Source organism: Salmo trutta, chromosome 23 (assembly GCF_901001165.1).
Source record: "Salmo trutta chromosome 23, fSalTru1.1, whole genome shotgun sequence".
In the NCBI taxonomy this organism is placed as follows: domain Eukaryota; kingdom Metazoa; phylum Chordata; class Actinopteri; order Salmoniformes; family Salmonidae; genus Salmo; species Salmo trutta.
This window is the reverse complement of record NC_042979.1, coordinates 30,402,141-30,426,338: the sequence shown is the minus strand read 5'-3', so window position 1 is coordinate 30,426,338 and position 24,198 is coordinate 30,402,141. Positions and strand designations below refer to the sequence as shown.

The 24,198-nt window shown below is 45.7% G+C and overlaps 1 protein-coding gene across 1 annotated transcript in view; it reads right to left on the bottom strand.

Annotated features, from left to right (window-relative positions):
* The window catches only part of LOC115160295 (beta-adrenergic receptor kinase 2), a 70,229-nt gene that overhangs the window by 13,569 nt on the left and 32,462 nt on the right, over positions 1-24,198 (bottom strand). Inside the window, exons 3-12 of the mRNA XM_029710658.1 lie at positions 23,478-23,620; positions 17,474-17,535; positions 16,984-17,035; positions 16,694-16,785; positions 16,412-16,511; positions 16,180-16,258; positions 7,987-8,117; positions 7,381-7,475; positions 7,179-7,286; positions 5,132-5,198 (exon numbers count right to left, since the gene is read on the bottom strand). Of these exons, the coding sequence (XP_029566518.1) occupies positions 5,132-5,198; positions 7,179-7,286; positions 7,381-7,475; positions 7,987-8,117; positions 16,180-16,258; positions 16,412-16,511; positions 16,694-16,785; positions 16,984-17,035; positions 17,474-17,535; positions 23,478-23,620 (929 nt within the window). The remainder of the gene's footprint in view (positions 1-5,131; positions 5,199-7,178; positions 7,287-7,380; positions 7,476-7,986; positions 8,118-16,179; positions 16,259-16,411; positions 16,512-16,693; positions 16,786-16,983; positions 17,036-17,473; positions 17,536-23,477; positions 23,621-24,198) is intronic.

The following is a 24,198-nucleotide window of genomic DNA, read 5'->3' as shown; positions in this document are numbered from 1 at the left end:
CATCCCTAGACTTTAGACATGTTGTTGTGTTACAATCTGAATTCAAAATGGATTAAACAGATGTTTTGTCACTAGCCTACACACAATACCCCATAATGTCAGTGGATTATTTTCTTTTCCAAATGAATAAAAAATGTCAAGTTGAAATGTCTTGAGTGAATGTTTTCAAACCCTTTGTAATGGCAAGCCTAAATACATTTAGGAGTAAACATGTGCTTAACAAGTCACATAATAAGTTGCATGGACAATAATAGAGTTTAACATGAATTTTGAATGACTCCCTCATCTCTGTATCCCACACATACAATTATCTGTAAGGTCGAGCAGTGAATTTAAAACAGACTCAACCACAAAGACCAGGGAGGTTTTCCAATGCCTCTAAAGAAGGGCACCTAATTGATAGATAAACAAAATAAAAAAGCAGACATTGAAAATCCCCTTTGAGCAGAGTGAAGTTATTAATTACACTTTGGATGGCGTATCAATACACCCAATCACTACAAAGATACAGGTGTCCTTCCTGAATCAGTTGCTGCGAGGACAATGGTGACTTTAAAACATTTACAGCGTTTAATGGCTGTGATAGGAGATTACTGAGGATGGATCAACAACATTGTAGTTACTCCACAATACTAACCTAAATGACAGAGTGAAAAGGAAGCCGGTACGGAATAAAAAATATTCCAAAAAGGCACTAAAGTACCCACCCTTCTTGAACTAACACTCATACTTTACTGTTTTGGTTCATGTATTGAGGAAAAATGTAATTACTATGACTGTGATATGTGGTTGTCCCGCCTAGCAATCTTAAGATGCACTAACTAAAGTCCTTCTGGAGAACAGTCTGCTAAATTACTACAATGTCAAAGTAATACTGCAAAAAATGTGGCAAAGCAATTCACTTTTAGTCCTGAATACAAAGTGTTACGTTCGGGTCAAATCCAATACACCACCACATTACTGAGTACCACTCTCCATATTTTCAAGCATAGTGGTGGCTGCATCAGTACGGATCAGTTTCCGGCGCCGACAGAGATGGCCGCCTCGCTTCGCGTTCCTAGCATAGTGGTGGCTGCATCAGTACTTCGCGTTCCTTGCATAGTGGTGGCTGCATCAGTACGGATCAGTTTCCGGAGCCGACAGAGATGGCCGCCTCACTTCGCGTTCCTAGGAAACTATGCAGCATTTTTTTTTTTTTTATGTGTTATTTCTTACATTGTTACCCCAGGTAATCTTAGGTTTTACTACATACAGTCGGGAGGAACTATTGGATATAAGAGCAACGTCAACTCACCAACATTACGACCAGGAATACGACTTTCCCGAAGCGGATCCTCTGTTTGGACCACCACCCAGGACAATGGATCGGATCCCAGCCGGTGACCCAAAACAACAGCGCCGTAGAAGGGGCAGACGGAGCGGTCTTCTGGTCCGGCTCCGTAGACGGGCACATCGCGCACCGCTCCCGAGCATACTACTCGCCAACGTCCAGTCTCTTGACAACAAGGTAGACGAAATCTGAGCAAGGGTTGCCTTCCAGAGAGACATCAGAGACTAACGTTCTTTGTTTCACGGAAACGTGGCTCACTCGAGACATGCTATCGGAGTGGGTACAGCCAGCTGGTTTCTTCACGCATCGCGCCGACAGAAACAAGCATCTCTCTGGTAAGAAGAAGGGTGGGGGTGTATGCCTTATGATTAACGAGACGTGGTGTGATCATAACACACAGGAACTCAAGTCCTTTTGTTCACCTGACTTAGAATTCCTCACAATCAAATGCCGACCACATTATCTACCAAGAGAATTCACTTCGATCATAATCACAGTCGTGTATATTCCCCCCCAAGCAGACACATCGACGGCCCTGAAAGAACTTCATTGGACTCTATGTAAACTGGAAACCACATATCCTGAGGCTGCATTTATTGTAGCTGGGGATTTTAACAGGCTAATCTGAAAACAAGGCTAATCTGAAAACAAGGCTCCCTAAATTCTATCAGCATATTGATTGCACAACCCGGGCTGGTAAAAGCCTGGATCATCGTCATTCTGACTTTCGCGACACATATAAGGCCCGCCCCCACCCTCTTTCCGGAAAAGCTGACCACGACTCCATTTTGTTGCTCCCAGCCTATAGACAGAGACTAAAACAGGAAGCACCCGCGCTCAGGTCTGTTCAACGCTGGTCCGACGAATCGGATTCCACGCGTCAAGATTGCTTCGATCACGTGGACTGGGATATGTTCCCCATAACAACGAACAACAACATTGATGAATACGCTGATTCGGTGAGCAAGTTTATTAGCAAGTGCATCAGTGATGTTGTACCCACCAGCGTCTATTAAAACATTCCCCAACCAGAAACCGTGGATTGATGGCAGCATTCGGGCAAAACTGAAAGAGTGAACCACTGCTTTTAATCAGGGCGAGGTGACCGGAAACATGACCGAATACAAACAGTGTAGCTATTCCGTCTGCAAGGCAATCAAACAAGCTATTCAACGGCTCAGACATGAGAGGTATGTGGCAGGGTCTACAGTCAATCACAGACTACAAAAAGCAAACCAGCCCTGCCGCGGACACCAACGTCTTGCTCCGAGACAAATTAAACAACTTCTTTGCTCGCTTTGAGGACAATACAGTGCCACTGACACGGCCCGCTACCAAAACCTGCGGGCTCTCCTTCTCAGGTGGCCAACGTGAGTAAAACATTTAAACGTGTTAACCCTCGCAAGGCTGCCGGCCCAGACGGCATCCCCAGCCACGTTCTCAGAGCATGTGCAGACCAGCTGGCTGGTGTGTTTACAGACATATTCAATCAATCCTTATCCCAGTCTGCTGTTCCCACATGCTTCAAGAGGGCCACCATTGTTCCTGTTCCAAAGAAAGCAAAGGTAACTGAACTAAATGACTACTGGCCTGTAGCACTCACTTCGTCATCATGAAGTGCTTTGAGAGACTAGTCAAGGACCATATCACCTCCACCCTACCTGACACCCTAGACCCACTCCAACTTGCTTACCGCCTGAATAGGTCCACTGACGACGCAATCGCCATCACACTGCCCTAACCCATCTGGAAAAGAGGAATACCTATGTAAGAATGCTGTTCATTGACTACAGCTCAGCATTTAACACCATAGTACCCTCCAAACGCGTCATTAAGCTGGGTCTCGACCCCGCCCTGTGCAACTGGGTCCTGGACTTCCTGAAGGGCCGCCCCCAGGTGGTGAGGGTAGGTAACAACATCTCCACTCCGCTGATCCTCAACACTGGGGCCCCACAAGGGTGCGTTCTCAGCCCTCTCCTGTACTCCCTGTTCACCCATGACTGCGTGGCCATGCACGCCTCCAACTCAATCATCAAGTTTGCAGATGACACTACAGTGGTAGTCACTACAGTGGCTTGATTACCAACAACGACGAGATGGCCTACAGGGAGGAGGTGAGGGCCCTCGGAGTGTGGTGTCAGGAAAATAACCTCACACTCAATGTCAACAAAACAAAGGAGATGATCGTGGACTTAAGGAAACAGCCTCAGGAGGCTGAAGAAATTCGGCTTGTCACCAAAAACACTCACAAACTTTTACAGATGCACAATCGAGAGCATCCTGTCGGGCTGTATCACCGCCTGGTACGGCAGCTGCTCCGCCCACAACCGTAAGGCTCTCCAGAGGGTAGTGAGGTCTGCACAACGCATCACCGGGGGCAAACTACCTGCCCTCCAGGACACCTACACCACCCGATGTCACAGGAAAAGATCATCAAGGACAACAACCACCCGAGCCACTGCCTGTTCACCCCGCTACCATCCAGAAGGCGAGGTCAGTACAGGTGCATCAAAGCTGGAACCGAGAGACTGAAAAACAGCTTCTATCTCAAGGCCATCAGACTGTTAAACAGCCTTCACTAACATTGAGTGGCTGCTGCCAACATACTGACTCAATCTCTAGCCACTTTAATAATGAAAAAATTGATGTAATAAATGTATCACTAGCCACTTTAAACAATGCCACTTTACACAATGTTTACATACCCTACATTACTAATATCGTATGTATATACTGTACTCTATACCATCTACTGCATCTTGCCTATGCCGTTCGGCCATCGCTCATTCATATATTTTTATGTACATATTCATATTCATTCCTACACTTGTGTGTATAAGGTAGTTGTTGTGAAATTGTTAGGTTAGATTACTTGTTAGATATTACTGCACGGTCGGAACTAGAAGCACAAGCATTTCACTACACTCACATTAACATCTGCTAACCATGTGTATGTGACAAATAAAATTTGATTTGATAATGTTACGGGTATGTTTGTAATCAGTAAGGTCTGGGGAGTTTATCAGGATAAAATAAGAAATGGAACGTTGCTAAGCACAGACAAGGCCCTAGAGGAAATCCTGGTTTAGTCTGCTTTCCACCAGACACTGGGAAAAGAATTCACCTTTCAGCAGGACAATAACCTAAAACACAAGGGCAAATCTGCACTGGAGTTGCTTACCAAGACAATAATCAAAAGTGGCCGAGTTACAGTTTTGATAAATCTACACTGGAGTTGCTTACCAAGAAGACAGTGAATGTTCCTGAGTGGCCGAGTTATAGTTTTGACTTAAATCTACTTGAACATCTATGGCAAGACCTGAAAATGGTTATCTAACAATGATCACCAACCAATTTGACAGAGCTTGAAGGATTTAGAAAATAATAGATGGGGAAATGTTGCACAATCCAGGTGTGGACAGCTCTTAGACGTACCCAGAGAGACTCACAGATGTAATCGCTGCCAAAGGTGCTACAAAGTACTCACTCAGGGGTGTGAATACTTATGTAAATGAGATATTTCTGTATTTCATGGTAAAATAAATTGGCAAACATTTTAAAAAAAATATATATTTAATCCATTTTGAATTCAGGCTGTAACAACATGTGGAATAAATCAAGGGGTATGAATAATTCTGTTTTGTGTCAACATGGACTAACCACATGCTGTGTGTTTTAGTGCGCATAAGGACATCTCAATGAGTGTGTGTGCGCTTCAGTGCACGTAAAAACGTGTGTGCACACTGTAGTGTACACAAAGATCTATCATCGTGTGTGTGTGTGCGCATAAGGAGGCCTTACCATAGTGAGCGTCATCCGGTCAATCTCATGTTTGTCTTTGGTCTTGTGCTGTCTGAAGGGACTGTGTCTAGAGAGAGAACAGAGAAGGCTGTTAGTGTTACTGTAGAGGGAAGGAGGGAAGGAGGGAGGGAAACGGTGAAACAGTGAACCAAGTCATGTGAGTGATGTCACATTGACAAGCTAGTCCTCAGCAGATCGCATGTATATCAATTTAATTCAATTAATTTCATTTCAATTCAAGGGGCTTTATTGGCATGGGAAACATATGTTAACATTGCCAAGCAAGTGAGGTAGATAATATACAAAAGTGAAATAAACAATAAAAATGAACAGTAAACATTACACTCACAGAAGTTTCAAAATAATAAAGACATTACAAATGTCATATTATGTCTATATACAGTGTTGTAACAATGTACAAATGGTTAAAGTACAAAAGGGAAAATAAATAAGCATAAATATGGGTTGTATTTACAATGGTGTTTGTTCTTCACTGGTTTCCCTTTTCTTCTGGCAACAGGTCACATCTTTCTGCTGTGATGGAACACTGTGGTATTTCACCCAGTAGATATGGGAGTTTATCAAAATCGGGTTTGTTTTCAAATTCTTTGTGGATCTGTGTAATCTGTGGGAAATATGTGTCTCTAATATGGTCATACATTTGGGCAGGAGGTTAGGAAGTACAGCTCAGTTTCCACCTCATTTTGTGGGCAGTGTGCACATAGCCTGTCTTCTCTTGAGAGCCAGGTCTGCCTACGGTGGCCTTTCTCAATAGCAAGGCTATGGTCACTGAGTCTGTACATAGTCAAAGCTTTCCTTAAGTTTGGGTCAGTCACAGTGTTCAGGTATTCTGCCACTGTGTACTCTCTGTTTAGGGCCAAATAGCATTCTAGTTGCCTCTGTATTTTTGTTAATTCTTTCCAATGTGTCAAGTAATTATCTTTTTGTTCTCTCATGATTTGGTTGGGTCTAATTGTGCTGCTGTCCTGGGGCTCTGTGGGGTGTGTTTGTGTTTGTGAACAGAGCCCCAGGACCATCTTGCTTAGGGGACTCTTCTCCAGGTTCATCTCTCTGTAGGTGATGGCTTTGTTATGGAAGGTTTGGGAATCGCTTCCTTTTAGGTGCTTGTAGAATTTAACGTCTCTTTTCTGGATTTTGATAATTAGCGAGTATCGGCCTAATTCTGCTCTGCATGCATTATTTGGTGTTCTACGTTGTACACAGAAGATATTTTTGCAGAATTCTGCATGCAGAGTCTCAATTTGGTGTTTGTCCCATTTTGTGAATTCTTGGTTGGTGAGCGGAACCCAGATCTCACAACCATAAAGGGCAATGGGTTCTATAACTGATTCAAATATTTTTAGCCAGATCTTAATTGGTATGTCGAATTTTATGTTCCTTTTGATGGCATAGAAGGACTTTCTTGCCTTGTTTCTCAGATCATTCACAGCTTTGTGGAAGTTACCTGTGGCGCTGATGTTTAGGCTGAGGTATGTATAGTTTTTTGTGTGCTCTAGGGCAACGGTGTCTAGATGGAATTTGTATTTGTGTTCCTGGCGACTGGACCTTTTTTGGAACACCATTATTTTTGGTCTTACTGAGATTTACTGTCAGGGCCCAGGTCTGGCAGAATCTGTGCAGAATATCTAGGTGCTGCTGTTGGCCCTCCTTGGTTGGTCTCTCTCTCGTCTTTGAAGTGTTCAAACACACTGACACACACACACACACACACACACACACACACACACACACACACACACACACACACACACACACACACAACCTCCCTCCCCCTCTTTCTCAGTCCCTCACTTCACACCATACCTAGCAATCGTTACGGGCCCCTAAACCCAGCTGCCTGCCTGCCTCTGAAGTGTGACCTACTGAGCCCAGACCACTGGCATTTACACAATCCACATCAAACACACAGAGAGAGATGTGCAACCACTGCACAACAGCAGAACCTGAGACAGAGCTGCATTTCCTGACAAAATGTAAAAAATATAGAAAATTAGAGTGTCATTTCCCCAAATTTGAGAGGGCTTACCCTCTGAGCAGCTTGAAGAGCATGCAGCCCAGGGAGAACCAGTCAGCACTGCTGTCGTACGCTGTCCCCTTCTGAAGCACCTCTGGGGCCATGTATCCATGGGTACCACTGTCACACACCAGGGGACCGTTAGTATCAGACACACACCCATGGTCAGGATCCTCAACACAACAGGGGCACGGTTGTAGGGCTGCGTACTTACACGCTGGCGTGAGGTTTCTTCTTAGAGAAGTCACAGGCCAGACCCAGGTCTGAGATACGCACATGACCATGCTCATCCAATAGGATGTTAGCAGGCTGAGAGAGAGAGAGAAGGGGCGGGCATACAGGAAGAGGTTATTGACATTGATAACAACGTAGGAAACAACCAATAACTTTAGAAGAACTAGGCTGTGACATGAAGACAGCGAGAGTTAGACTAGAGGTCAACAAATGTAATATCTTCCATTAGTGGGCCAGCCAGCACACCATAGCAGAACCTCTGTTTCTAACTTGATCAACAGACATGAAAACATTTGAATTTAGAGTGGCATCTCTCCCTTTACAGGAAGTATACTGCTTATCTTCAGCCATTTGACCCAGCTGATAACACACACAAACTATTCTGTCCCAAAACGGCCTGTGCACGTTATATTTCCTAAGAAGCCTTCCCATGAGAAATGTGTTTATTACTAGTAATAAAGCTGCTCTCTGATTCTGCAGACTGTAATAACGAGAGAGAGAGCGAGAGAGAGATACAGCAGTCAGGTCTCTAGACAGAACAACTAGAAAGAGGGGAGGTGAGGAAAAGGTCTATGGAGAGTCCTACCTTGAGGTCTCTGTAGACGACGAAGCGGTTGTGCATGTGTTCTAGTCCCAGGATGATCTCTGCTGCGTAGAAACGCATCTCCTTCTCACTGAACACACCGTGCTGAGACAGGTGGTAGTGTAGGTCCCCTCCTACACACACAGTTAATACACGTCACTGACTGTAACCGTCCCTTCCTACACACAGTTAATACACGTCACTGACTGTAACCGTCCCTTCCTACACACACAGTTAATACACGTCACTGACTGTAACCGTCCCTTCACACACACACAGTTAATACACGTCACTGACTGTAACCGTCCCTTCCTACACACACAGTTAATACACGTCACTGACTGTAACCGTCCCCTCCTACACACACACAGTTAATACACGTCACTGACTGTAACCGTCCCCTCCTTCACACACAGTTAATACACGTCACTGACTGTAACCGTCCCTTCCTTCACACACAGTTAATACACGTCACTGACTGTAACCGTCCCTTCACACACACACAGTTAATACACGTCACTGACTGTAACCGTCCCTTCCTACACACACACAGTTAATACACGTCACTGACTGTAACCGTCCCCTCCTTCACACACAGTTAATACACGTCACTGACTGTAACCGTCCCTTCACACACACACAGTTAATACACGTCACTGACTGTAACCGTCCCTTCACACACACACAGTTAATACACGTCACTGACTGTAACCGTCCCCTCCTTCACACACAGTTAATACACGTCACTGACTGTAACCGTCCCTTCACACACACACAGTTAATACACGTCACTGACTGTAACCGTCCCTTCCTACACACAGTTAATACACGTCACTGACTGTAACCGTCCCTTCCTACACACAGTTAATACACGTCACTGACTGTAACCGTCCCTTCCTACACACACACAGTTAATACACGTCACTGACTGTAACCGTCCCTTCACACACACACAGTTAATACACGTCACTGACTGTAACCGTCCCTTCCTACACACACACAGTTAATACACGTCACTGACTGTAACCGTCCCTTCACACACACACAGTTAATACACGTCACTGACTGTAACCGTCCCTTCCTACACACAGTTAATACACGTCACTGACTGTAACCGTCCCTTCACACACACACAGTTAATACACGTCACTGACTGTAACCGTCCCCTCCTACACACACACAGTTAATACACGTCACTGACTGTAACCGTCCCTTCACACACACACAGTTAATACACGTCACTGACTGTAACCGTCCCCTCCTACACACACACAGTTAATACACGTCACTGACTGTAACCGTCCCTTCCTACACACAGTTAATACACGTCACTGACTGTAACCGTCCCCTCCTACACACACACAGTTAATACACGTCACTGACTGTAACCGTCCCTTCACACACACACAGTTAATACACGTCACTGACTGTAACCGTCCCTTCACACACACACAGTTAATACACGTCACTGACTGTAACCGTCCCTTCCTACACACACAGTTAATACACGTCACTGACTGTAACCGTCCCTTCACACACACACAGTTAATACACGTCATTGACTGTAACCGTCCCTTCCTACACACACAGTTAATACACGTCACTGACTGTAACCGTCCCTTCCTACACACACAGTTAATACACGTCACTGACTGTAACCGTCCCTTCACACACACACAGTTAATACACGTCACTGACTGTAACCGTCCCCTCCTACACACACACAGTTAATACACGTCACTGACTGTAACCGTCCCCTCCTACACACACAGTTAATACACGTCACTGACTGTAACCGTCCCCTCCTACACACAGTTAATACACGTCACTGACTGTAACCGTCCCTTCCTACACACACAGTTAATACACGTCACTGACTGTAACCGTCCCCTCCTACACACACAGTTAATACACGTCACTGACTGTAACCGTCCCTTCACACACACACAGTTAATACACGTCACTGACTGTAACCGTCCCCTCCTACACACAGTTAATACACGTCACTGACTGTAACCGTCCCCTCCTACACACACAGTTAATACACGTCACTGACTGTAACCGTCCCTTCCTACACACAGTTAATACACGTCACTGACTGTAACCGTCCCTTCCTACACACACACAGTTAATACACGTCACTGAATGTAACCGTCCCTTCACACACACACAGTTAATACACGTCACTGACTGTAACCGTCCCTTCACACACACACAGTTAATACACGTCACTGACTGTAACCGTCCCTTCACACACACACAGTTAATACAGGTCACTGACTGTAACCGTCCCTTCACACACACACAGTTAATACACGTCACTGACTGTAACCGTCCCTTCACACACACACAGTTAATACACGTCACTGACTGTAACCGTCCCTTCCTACACACAGTTAATACACGTCACTGACTGTAACCGTCCCTTCCTACACACACAGTTAATACACGTCACTGACTGTAACCGTCCCTTCACACACACACAGTTAATACACGTCACTGACTGTAACCGTCCCTTCCTACACACAGTTAATACACGTCACTGACTGTAACCGTCCCCTCCTACACACAGTTAATACACGTCACTGACTGTAACCGTCCCCTCCTACACACAGTTAATACACGTCACTGACTGTAACCGTCCCTTCCTACACACACAGTTAATACACGTCACTGACTGTAACCGTCCCCTCCTACACACACACAGTTAATACACGTCACTGACTAACCGTCCCTTCCTACACACACAGTTAATACACGTCACTGACTGTAACCGTCCCTTCCTACACACACACAGTTAATACACGTCACTGACTGTAACCGTCCCTTCACACACACACAGTTAATACAGGTCACTGACTGTAACCGTCCCTTCACACACACACAGTTAATACACGTCACTGACTGTAACCGTCCCCTCCTACACACACACAGTTAATACACGTCACTGACTGTAACCGTCCCCTCCTACACACACAGTTAATACACGTCACTGACTGTAACCGTCCCCTCCTACACACAGTTAATACACGTCACTGACTAACCGTCCCTTCCTACACACACAGTTAATACACGTCACTGACTGTAACCGTCCCTTCCTACACACAGTTAATACACGTCACTGACTGTAACCGTCCCCTCCTACACACAGTTAATACACGTCACTGACTGTAACCGTCCCTTCCTACACACACAGTTAATACACGTCACTGACTGTAACCGTCCCTTCCTACACACACAGTTAATACACGTCACTGACTGTAACCGTCCCCTCCTACACACACACAGTTAATACACGTCACTGACTGTAACCGTCCCTTCCTACACACACAGTTAATACACGTCACTGACTGTAACCGTCCCTTCACACACACACAGTTAATACACGTCACTGACTGTAACCGTCCCTTCCTACACACAGTTAATACACGTCACTGACTGTAACCGTCCCCTCCTACACACAGTTAATACACGTCACTGACTGTAACCGTCCCCTCCTACACACAGTTAATACACGTCACTGACTGTAACCGTCCCCTCCTTCACACACAGTTAATACACGTCACTGACTGTAACCGTCCCTTCCTACACACAGTTAATACACGTCACTGACTGTAACCGTCCCTTCCTACACACACAGTTAATACACGTCACTGACTGTAACCGTCCCTTCACACACACACAGTTAATACAAGTCACTGACTGTAACCGTCCCTTCCTACACACACAGTTAATACACGTCACTGACTGTAACCGTCCCTTCACACACACACAGTTAATACACGTCACTGACTGTAACCGTCCCCTCCTACACACAGTTAATACACGTCACTGACTGTAACCGTCCCTTCCTACACACAGTTAATACACGTCACTGACTGTAACCGTCCCCTCCTTCACACACAGTTAATACACGTCACTGACTGTAACCGTCCCTTCACACACACACAGTTAATACACGTCACTGACTGTAACCGTCCCTTCACACACACACAGTTAATACACGTCACTGACTGTAACCGTCCCTTCCTACACACACACAGTTAATACACGTCACTGACTGTAACCGTCCCTTCACACACACACAGTTAATACACGTCACTGACTGTAACCGTCCCTTCACACACACACAGTTAATACACGTCACTGACTGTAACCGTCCCTTCACACACAGTTAATACACGTCACTGACTGTAACCGTCCCTTCCTACACACACAGTTAATACACGTCACTGACTGTAACCGTCCCTTCACACACACACAGTTAATACACGTCACTGACTGTAACCGTCCCTTCACACACACACAGTTAATACACGTCACTGACTGTAACCGTCCCCTCCTACACACACAGTTAATACACGTCACTGACTGTAACCGTCCCTTCACGCACACACAGTTAATACACGTCACTGACTGTAACCGTCCCTTCACACACACACAGTTAATACACGTCACTGACTGTAACCGTCCCTTCCTACACACACACAGTTAATACACGTCACTGACTGTAACCGTCCCTTCCTACACACACAGTTAATACACGTCACTGACTGTAACCGTCCCTTCACACACACACAGTTAATACACGTCACTGACTGTAACCGTCCCCTCCTACACACACACAGTTAATACACGTCACTGACTGTAACCGTCCCTTCACACACACAGTTAATACACGTCACTGACTGTAACCGTCCCTTCACACACACAGTTAATACACGTCACTGACTGTAACCGTCCCTTCCTACACACACAGTTAATACACGTCACTGACTGTAACCGTCCCCTCCTACACACACACAGTTAATACACGTCACTGACTGTAACCGTCCCTTCACACACACACAGTTAATACACGTCACTGACTGTAACCGTCCCTTCACACACACACAGTTAATACACGTCACTGACTGTAACCGTCCCCTCCTACACACACACAGTTAATACACGTCACTGACTGTAACCGTCCCTTCACACACACACAGTTAATACACGTCACTGACTGTAACCGTCCCTTCACACACACACAGTTAATACACGTCACTGACTGTAACCGTCCCTTCCTACACACACAGTTAATACACGTCACTGACTGTAACCGTCCCTTCACACACACACAGTTAATACACGTCACTGACTGTAACCGTCCCTTCACACACACACAGTTAATACACGTCACTGACTGTAACCGTCCCTTCACACACACACAGTTAATACACGTCCCTGACTGTAACCGTCCCTTCACACACACACAGTTAATACACGTCACTGACTGTAACCGTCCCTTCACACACACACAGTTAATACACGTCACTGACTGTAACCGTCCCTTCACACACACACAGTTAATACACGTCACTGACTGTAACCGTCCCCTCCTTCACACACAGTTAATACACGTCACTGACTGTAACCGTCCCCTCCTACACACACAGTTAATACACGTCACTGACTGTAACCGTCCCCTCCTACACACAGTTAATACACGTCACTGACTGTAACCGTCCCCTCCTACACACAGTTAATACACGTCACTGACTGTAACCGTCCCTTCCTACACACACAGTTAATACACGTCACTGACTGTAACCGTCCCTTCCTACACACAGTTAATACACGTCACTGACTGTAACCGTCCCCTCCTACACACAGTTAATACACGTCACTGACTGTAACCGTCCCCTCCTACACACAGTTAATACACGTCACTGACTGTAACCGTCCCCTCCTACACACAGTTAATACACGTCACTGACTGTAACCGTCCCTTCCTACACACAGTTAATACACGTCACTGACTGTAACCGTCCCCTCCTACACACAGTTAATACACGTCACTGACTGTAACCGTCCCCTCCTACACACAGTTAATACACGTCACTGACTGTAACCGTCCCCTCCTACACACAGTTAATACACGTCACTGACTGTAACCGTCCCCTCCTACACACAGTTAATACACGTCACTGACTGTAACCGTCCCCTCCTACACACAGTTAATACACGTCACTGACTGTAACCGTCCCTTCACACACACACAGTTAATACACGTCACTGACTGTAACCGTCCCCTCCTACACACACAGTTAATACACGTCACTGACTGTAACCGTCCCCTCCTACACACACACAGTTAATACACGTCACTGACTGTAACCGTCCCTTCACACACACACAGTTAATACACGTCACTGACTGTAACCGTCCCCTCCTACACACACAGTTAATACACGTCACTGACTGTAACGTCCCTTCACACACACACAGTTAATACACGTCACTGACTGTAACCGTCCCCTCCTACACACACACAGTTAATACACGTCACTGACTGTAACCGTCCCCTCCTTCACACACAGTTAATACACGTCACTGACTGTAACCGTCCCCTCCTACACACACACAGTTAATACACGTCACTGACTGTAACCGTCCCTTCCTACACACACAGTTAATACACGTCACTGACTGTAACCGTCCCTTCCTACACACACAGTTAATACACGTCACTGACTGTAACCGTCCCTTCACACACACACAGTTAATACACGTCACTGACTGTAACCGTCCCTTCACACACACACAGTTAATACACGTCACTGACTGTAACGTCCCTTCACACACACACACAGTTAATACACGTCACTGACTGTAACCGTCCCTTCACACACACACAGTTAATACACGTCACTGACTGTAACCGTCCCTTCACACACACACAGTTAATACACGTCACTGACTGTAACCGTCCCTTCCTACACACACAGTTAATACACGTCACTGACTGTAACCGTCCCCTCCTACACACACACAGTTAATACACGTCACTGACTGTAACCGTCCCTTCCTACACACACAGTTAATACACGTCACTGACTGTAACCGTCCCCTCCTACACACACACAGTTAATACACGTCACTGACTGTAACCGTCCCCTCCTACACACACAGTTAATACACGTCACTGACTGTAACCGTCCCTTCCTACACACACAGTTAATACACGTCACTGACTGTAACCGTCCCTTCACACACACACACAGTTAATACACGTCACTGACTGTAACCGTCCCTTCCTACACACACAGTTAATACACGTCACTGACTGTAACCGTCCCCTCCTACACACAGTTAATACACGTCACTGACTGTAACCGTCCCCTCCTACACACAGTTAATACACGTCACTGACTGTAACCGTCCCTTCACACACACACAGTTAATACACGTCACTGACTGTAACGTCCCTTCACACACACACAGTTAATACACGTCACTGACTGTAACGTCCCTTCACACACACACACAGTTAATACACGTCACTGACTGTAACCGTCCCTTCACACACACACAGTTAATACACGTCACTGACTGTAACCGTCCCCTCCTACACACAGTTAATACACGTCACTGACTGTAACCGTCCCTTCACACACACAGTTAATACACGTCACTGACTGTAACCGTCGCAGGGGCGAGTCAGCAGGACACAATAAGAAGTATGACTCGATCAACATGATCTAGATTCCCCCTGAGACACACACTCAGGATAACACAGCACACATATTGACATCAGTGTATGTTTAGAGCTGTAGTCTAATCGATAGCTCAGTCATTGTGTTAACTGCTGTCTAAATGTGATCCATGGTCAGTGTGTGTGTGTGTTAGTTAACTTGGCCTCCCTGTGGCTCAGTTGGTAGAGCATGGTGTTTGCAACGCCAGCATGGTGTGTGCAACGCCAGGGTTGTGGATTCAATTCCCACGGGGGGCTAGTACAAACAAAAAAATGCATGAAATGTATGTTTTCACTGTAAGTCGCTCTGGATAAGAGCGTCTGCTAAATGACTAAAATGTAAATGTAAACTGCTCTCTAAATGTGATTCATAGTCAGTCAGTCAGTGTGTGTGTGTGTGTGTGTGTGTGTGTGTGTGTGTGTGTTCTGAATCCATTGGAGATTGTCTGTAGATGGGGATGTAGCCTACTTAACCAGACACACACACACACACACACACACACACACGTCAGAGACTGTCAGTTGCGCGTCAGCCCAGAGGGAGCAGAGGCATCAGTGATGTCCCGTCCCATTCTGTGTGACCGTGTACTTCAACATGATCCTCAGTGGGACGTGTACAATCAGACTCCTCATGCTGACTGGTGTCTCACCTGCCACCTTTCAGGGGTCAGGAGTCTTACCGTTCATCAGATCCAGAATGAAACAGAGTTTGTCTGGAGTGTGGAAGGCGTACGTCATACACACTATGAACGGACAGTCCTAGAGAGAAAGAGGGAGGGGATGAGGGAAAGTAAGAGGGAAGAGATGTTTTTAAATGATATTGTCAGACAGGTCAATCTGAAAAGGATACTCCCTTGTAGTGTGTATGTGAATGTACATATGTACAGACAGGAAGCGGTGTGTCAGACTCACCCCTGTGCTGACAAGGGACAACATGATTCTCTCGTTCAGAGCCAGAGTCTCTCCCTGCTTCATCTTGATCCTCTTCTTATCCAAACACTTCATGGCATACCTGATATACACACACACACACACATTAACACATCTTCCAGCTTACTGGTGCTGTACTGCTGAGAACCCACTGTTCCTGTAGGATCTTTTATCCCCTCCAGTCATTTACTGTGTGAATGTCTATTTTCTCCACTCTAACCATCCCTCTTTCTCTGCAATTGTTCATGCTCCTGCACCACTCACATCTTGCCGGTGTCAGCCTTCCTGCAGCCGTACACCTCCCCGAAACCCCCTCGACCAATGATACGATGGACACTGAAGTCATTCATCGTCAACTGAAGAGAGGAGAGAGAGATAAGAGAGTGAGATGTAGAACGAGCGAGATGGAGAGAGAGAACAAGACAGAGAGAAGCTGACATGATATTACACTTCAGACAGTAGGCAATAAGAATAAAGGCCTTTCACAGGCAAATCATCACCACAATCCATACAGGAAGTTAGAAAATCACCCACACATACAAAATACAACTCACATGGATGTTCAGCTCCACATTCTTCCACTGGCAGAAACGAGTGAACTTGTCACTGATGAAAGAGAGAAAAAAGAAAGATGAGGAGAGGTAGAGAGAGACAGAAAGAAGGAGTGACGCAGGCACTGCATCTCAGTCACTACAGTCCCTGGTTCGAATCCAGGCTGTATCACAACCGCTGTGATTGGGAGTCCCATAGGGAGGCGCACAATTGGCCCAGCGTCATCCGGGTTTGACCGGGGTAGGCCGTCATTGTAAATAATCATGTGTTCTTAACTGACTAGCCTAGTTAAATAAAGGTTAAATAAAACATGTATAAAATAAATAGTCCCCGGCCTACTGGCCGTGGGAGTGTGGAGAAACTCCTTTCCGTTTCGACACAAATGGATGAATGGATAATAAAGCACTTTCTTCTAAATCTGGAGACAATTAAAAAATGTATTACTCTGGCCAGTATGCAACAAATGTATTCTACCCCCCTCCCCTGTCTCACCTCTCTATGAACTTGCAGAAGATCATCCCTCGCAGACTGTCACAGATCTCCACGATGTACGGCTGAACACAAACAGGAGTTCGTGAGTCTGTGCGTTTCAACGTTTTATTGTCAATGCACAGGATACAGCAGGTGTAAAACAGTACAGTGAAATGCTTAACTTGTGAGTTCTTGCCCAACAATGCACAATAAATGTAGTGATATAGATAAGAACGTGAAATACGAGAAGAAAAAAAGGTCAATGCCAGTACCATCATTACAATATGCAGGCTACTGGAGTGATTGAGGTAGATATGTTCATTTAACAGGGCTACTGGAGTGATTGAGGTAGATATGTTCATTTAACAGGGCTACTGGAGTGATTGAGGTAGGTATGTTCATTTAACAGGGCTACTGGAGTGATTGAGGTAGATATGTTCATTTAACAGGGCTACTGGAGTGATTGAGGTAGGTATGTTCATTTAACAGGGCTACTGGAGTGATTGAGGTAGATATGTTCATTTAACAGGGCTACTGGAGTGATTGAGGTAGATATGTTCATTTAACAGGGCTACTGGAGTGATTGAGGTAGGTATGTTCATTTAACAGGGCTACTGGAGTGATTGAGGTAGATATGTTCATTTAACAGGGCTACTGGAGTGATTGAGGTAGATATGTTCATTTAACAGGGCTACTGGAGTGATTGAGGTAGGTATGTTCATTTAACAGGGCTACTGGAGTGATTGAGGTAGATATGTTCATTTAACAGGGCTACTGGAGTGATTGAGGTAGGTATGTTCATTTAACAGGGCTACTGGAGTGATTGAGGTAGATATGTTCATTTAACAGGGCTACTGGAGTGATTGAGGTAGATATGTTCATTTAACAGGGCTACTGGAGTGATTGAGGTAGATATGTTCATTTAACAGGGCTACTGGAGTGATTGAGGTAGGTATGTTCATTTAACAGGGCTACTGGAGTGATTGAGGTAGGTATGTTCATTTAACAGGGCTACTGGAGTGATTGAGGTAGGTATGTTCATTTAACAGGGCTACTGGAGTGATTGAGGTAGGTATGTTCATTTAACAGGGCTACTGGAGTGATTGAGGTAGGTATGTACAGTACCAGTAAAAACGTTAGGACACAGTTACTCATTATTTTTACTATATTGTAGAATAGTGAAGACATCAAAACTATGAAATAACACACATGGAATCATGTAGTAACCCCAAAAATATATTTTAGATTCTTCAAAGTAGCCACCCTTTGCCTTGATGACAGCTTTGCACACTCTTGGCATTCCCTCAACCAGCTTCATGAGGTAGTCACCTGGAATGCATTTCAATTAACAGGTGTGCCTTGTTAATTTGTGGAATTTCTTTCCTTCTTACTGTGTTTGAGCCAATCAGTTGTGTTGTGACAAGGTAGTGGTATACAGACGATAGCCCTATTTGGTAAAAGACCAAGTCCATATTATGGCAAGAACAGCTCAAATAAGCAAAGATAAATGACAGTCCATTACTTTAAGACATGAAGGTCAGACAATTTGGAACAGTTCAAGAACTTCAAGTGCAGTCGCAAAAACCATAAAGCGTTATGATGAAACTGGCTCTCACGAGGACCGCCACATGAAAGGAAGACCCAGAGTTACCTCTGCTGCAGAGGATAAATTCATTAGAGTTACCAGCCTCAGATTACAGCCTAAATAAAGAGTTCAAGTAACAGACATCAACATCAACTGTTTAGAGGAGACTGTGTGAATCAGGCCTTCATGGTCGAATTGCTACAAAGAAACCACTACTAAAGGACACCAATAAGAAGAGACTTGCTTGGGCCAAGAAACACAAGCAATGGACATTAGACCGGTGGAAATCTGTCCTTTGGTCTGATGAGTCCATATTGAAGATTTTTGGTTCCAACTGTGTCTTTGTGACACCGGGAAGCATGGAGGAGGTGTGATGGAGCTTTGCTGTGATTTATTTAGAATTCAAGGCACACTTAACAAGCATGGCTACCACAGCATTCTGCAGCGATATTCCATCCCATCTGGTTTGCGCTTAGTAGGAATATCATTTGTTTTTCAACAGGACAATGACACAACACACCTCCAGGCTGTATAAGGGTTATTTGACCAAGAAGGAGAGTGATGGAGTGCTGCATCAGATGACCTGGCCTCCACAATCACCCGACCTCAACCCAATTGAGATGGTTTGCGATGAGTTGGACCGCAGAGTGAAGGAAAAGCAGCCAACAAGTGCTCAGCATATATGGAAACTCCTTCAAGACTGTTGGAAAAGCATTCCAGGTGAAGCTGGTTGAGAGAATGCCAAGAGTGTGCAAAGCTGTCAAGGCAAACAGTGGCTACTTTGAAGAATCTAAAATATATATTTTTTGGTTACTACATGATTCCATATGTGTTATTTCATAGTTTTGATGTCTTCACTATTATTCTACAATGTAGAAAATAGTAAAATAAATTGAATGAGCAGGTGTGTACAAACTTTTGACTGGTACTGTACATGTAAACATAAGTACTGGAGGGATTGTGGTAGACATGTAAACAGGAGTACTGGAGGGATTGTGGTAGACATGTACATGTAAACAGAAGTACTGGAGGGGTTGTGGTAGACATGTAAACAGGAGTACTGGAGGGGTTGTGGTAGACATGTAAACAGGAGTACTGGAGGGGTTGTGGTAGACATGTACATGTAAACAGGAGTACTGGAGGGATTGTGGTAGACATGTAAACAGGAGTACTGGAGGGGTTGTGGTAGACATGTAAACAGGAGTACTGGAGGGGTTGTGGTAGACATGTACATGTAAACAGGAGTACTGGAGGGATTGTGGTAGACATGTAAACAGGAGTACTGGAGGGGTTGTGGTAGACATGTACATGTAAACAGGAGTACTGGAGGGATTGTGGTAGACATGTACATGTAAACAGGAGTACTGGAGGGGTTGTGGTAGACATGTAAACAGAAGTACTGGAGGGATTGTGGTAGACATGTAAACAGGAGTACTGGAGGGATTGTGGTTGACATGTAAACAGTAGTACTGGAGGGGTTGTGGTAGACATGTACATGTAAACAGGAGTACTGGAGGGATTGTGGTAGACATGTACATGTAAACAGGAGTACTGGAGGGATTGTGGTAGACATGTACATGTAAACAGGAGTACTGGAGGGATTGTGGTAGAAAGGAGTACTGGAGGGGTTGTGGTAGACATGTAAACAGGAGTACTGGAGGGGTTGTGGTAGACATGTAAACAGGAGTACTGGAGGGGTTGTGGTAGACATGTAAACAGGAGTACTGGAGGGGTTGTGGTAGACATGTAAACAGGAGTACTGGAGGGGTTGTGGAAGACATGTACATGTAAACAGGAGTACTGGAGGGGTTGTGGTAGACATGTAAACAGGAGTACTGGAGGGGTTGTGGTAGACATGTAAACAGGAGTACTGGAGGGGTTGTGGTAGACATGTACATGTAAACAGGAGTACTGGAGGGATTGTGGTAGACATGTAAACAGGAGTACTGGAGGGATTGTGGTAGACATGTAAACAGGAGTACTGGAGGGGTTGTGGTAGACATGTAAACAGAAGTACTGGAGGGGTTGTGGTAGACATGTAAACAGGAGTACTGGAGGGGTTGTGGTAGACATGTAAACAGGAGTACTGGAGGGATTGTGGTAGACATGTAAACAGGAGTACTGGAGGGGTTGTGGTAGACATGTAAACAGGAGTACTGGAGGGATTGTGGTAGACATGTACATGTAAACAGGAGTACTGGAGGGGTTGTGGTAGACATGTAAACAGGAGTACTGGAGGGATTGTGGTAGACATGTACATGTAAACAGGAGTACTGGAGGGGTTGTGGTAGACATGTAAACAGGAGTACTGGAGGGGTTGTGGTAGACATGTAAACAGGAGTACTGGAGGGGTTGTGGTAGACATGTAAACAGGAGTACTGGAGGGGTTGTGGTAGACATGTACATGTAAACAGGAGTACTGGAGGGGTTGTGGTAGACATGTAAACAGGAGTACTGGAGGGATTGTGGTAGACATGTAAACAGGAGTACTGGAGGGATTGTGGTAGACATGTAAACAGGAGTACTGGAGGGATTGTGGTAGACATGTAAACAGGAGTACTGGAGGGATTGTGGTAGACATGTAAACAGGAGTACTGGAGGGATTGTGGTAGACATGTACATGTAAACAGGAGTACTGGAGGGATTGTGGTAGACATGTAAACAGGAGTACTGGAGGGGTTGTGGTAGACATGTACATGTAAACAGGAGTACTGGAGGGATTGTGGTAGACATGTACATGTAAACAGGAGTACTGGAGGGGTTGTGGTAGACATGTAAACAGGAGTACTGGAGGGATTGTGGTAGACATGTAAACAGGAGTACTGGAGGGGTTGTGGTAGACATGTAAACAGGAGTACTGGAGGGATTGTGGTAGACATGTAAACAGGAGTACTGGAGGGGTTGTGGTAGACATGTAAACAGGAGTACTGGAGGGATTGTGGTAGACATGTAAACAGGAGTACTGGAGGGATTGTGGTAGACATGTAAACAGGAGTACTGGAGGGGTTGTGGTAGACATGTAAACAGGAGTACTGGAGGGGTTGTGGTAGACATGTACATGTAAACAGGAGTACTGGAGGGGTTGTGGTAGACATGTACATGTAAACAGGAGTACTGGAGGGATTGTGGTAGACATGTACATGTAAACAGGAGTACTGGAGGGATTGTGGTAGACATGTACATGTAAACAGGAGTACTGGAGGGGTTGTGGTAGACATGTACATGTAAACAGGAGTACTGGAGGGGTTGTGGTAGACATGTACATGTAAACAGGAGTACTGGAGGGATTGTGGTAGACATGTACATGTAAACAGGAGTACTGGAGGGGTTGTGGTAGACATGTACATGTAAACAGGAGTACTGCAGGGATTGTGGTAGACATGTACATGTAAACAGGAGTACTGGAGGGATTGTGGTAGACATGTACATGTAAACAGGAGTACTGGAGGGATTGTGGTAGACATGTACATGTAAACAGGAGTACTGGAGGGATTGTGGTAGACATGTACATGTAAACAGGAGTACTGGAGGGGTTGTGGTAGACATGTACATGTAAACAGGAGTACTGGAGGGGTTGTGGTAGACATGTACATGTAAACAGGAGTACTGGAGGGATTGTGGTAGACATGTACATGTAAACAGGTGTACTGGAGGGATTGTGGTAGACATGTACATGTAAACAGGAGTACTGGAGGGATTGTGGTAGACATGTACATGTAAACAGGAGTACTGGAGGGATTGTGGTAGACATGTAAACAGGAGTACTGGAGGGGTTGTGGTAGACATGTAAACAGGGGTACTGGAGGGGTTGTGGTAGACATGTACATGTAAACAGGAGTACTGGAGGGGTTGTGGTAGACATGTACATGTAAACAGGAGTACTGGAGGGATTGTGGTAGACATGTACATGTAAACAGGAGTACTGGAGGGATTGTGGTAGACATGTACATGTAAACAGGAGTACTGGAGGGGTTGTGGTAGACATGTACATGTAAACAGGAGTACTGGAGGGGTTGTGGTAGACATGTACATGTAAACAGGAGTACTGGAGGGATTGTGGTAGACATGTACATGTAAACAGGAGTACTGGAGGGATTGTGGTAGACATGTACATGTAAACAGGAGTACTGGAGGGATTGTGGTAGACATGTAAACAGGAGTACTGGAGGGGTTGTGGTAGACATGTAAACAGGAGTACTGGAGGGATTGTGGTAGACATGTAAACAGGAGTACTGGAGGGATTGTGGTAGACATGTAAACAGGAGTACTGGAGGGGTTGTGGTAGACATGTAAACAGGAGTACTGGAGGGGTTGTGGTAGACATGTAAACAGGAGTAAAAGTAACTAGTAGCAGGATAAATACCAATGGTCATGATAGAAATAATAGAACTAGGGTAGGAACCCCACACTGGTGCTGCAGTTTGTGTGCGTGTTCCTTACCTGGAAGAGAGAGGGAGGCACCTGTTTCTTGGCCAGGTGAGTCTGAACATGGTCCACTGCTTTCTTAGAGAAGGCCTGAGAGAGAGAGATGGAGAGCAAGACAGAGAGAGGAGGGGGAATGGAGAAAAGTATGGGGTGGTGGAGAGAGAGAGGAGGGGGAATGGAGAAGAGTATGGGGGGGTGGTGGAGAGAGAGAGGAGGGGGAATGGAGAAGAGTATGGGGGGTGGGTGGTGGAGAGAGAGAGGAGGGGGAATGGAGAAGAGTATGGGGGTGGGGGGTGGAGAGAGAGAGGAGGGGGAATGGAGAAGAGTATGGGGGGTGGTGGAGAGAGAGAGGAGGGGGAATGGAGAAGAGAAGAGTAGGGGGTGGGGGGTGGAGAGAGAGAGGAGGGGAATGGAGAAGAGTATGGGGGGTGGGTGGAGAGAGAGAGGAGGGGGAATGGAGAAGAGTATGGGGGGTGGTGGAGAGAGAGAGGAGGGGGAATGGAGAAGAGTATGGGGGGGTGGTGGAGAGAGAGAGGAGGGGAATGAGGAAGAGTATGGGGGGTGGGTGGTGGAGAGAGAGAGAGGGGAATGGAGAAAGATGGGGGGGGGTGGAGAGAGAGAGGAGGGGGAATGGAGAAGAGTATGGGGGTGGTGGAGAGATAGGAGGATGGGGAATGGAGAAGATATGGGGGTTTGGGGGGAGAGAGAGAGAGGGGGAATGGGAAGGTGTGGATGG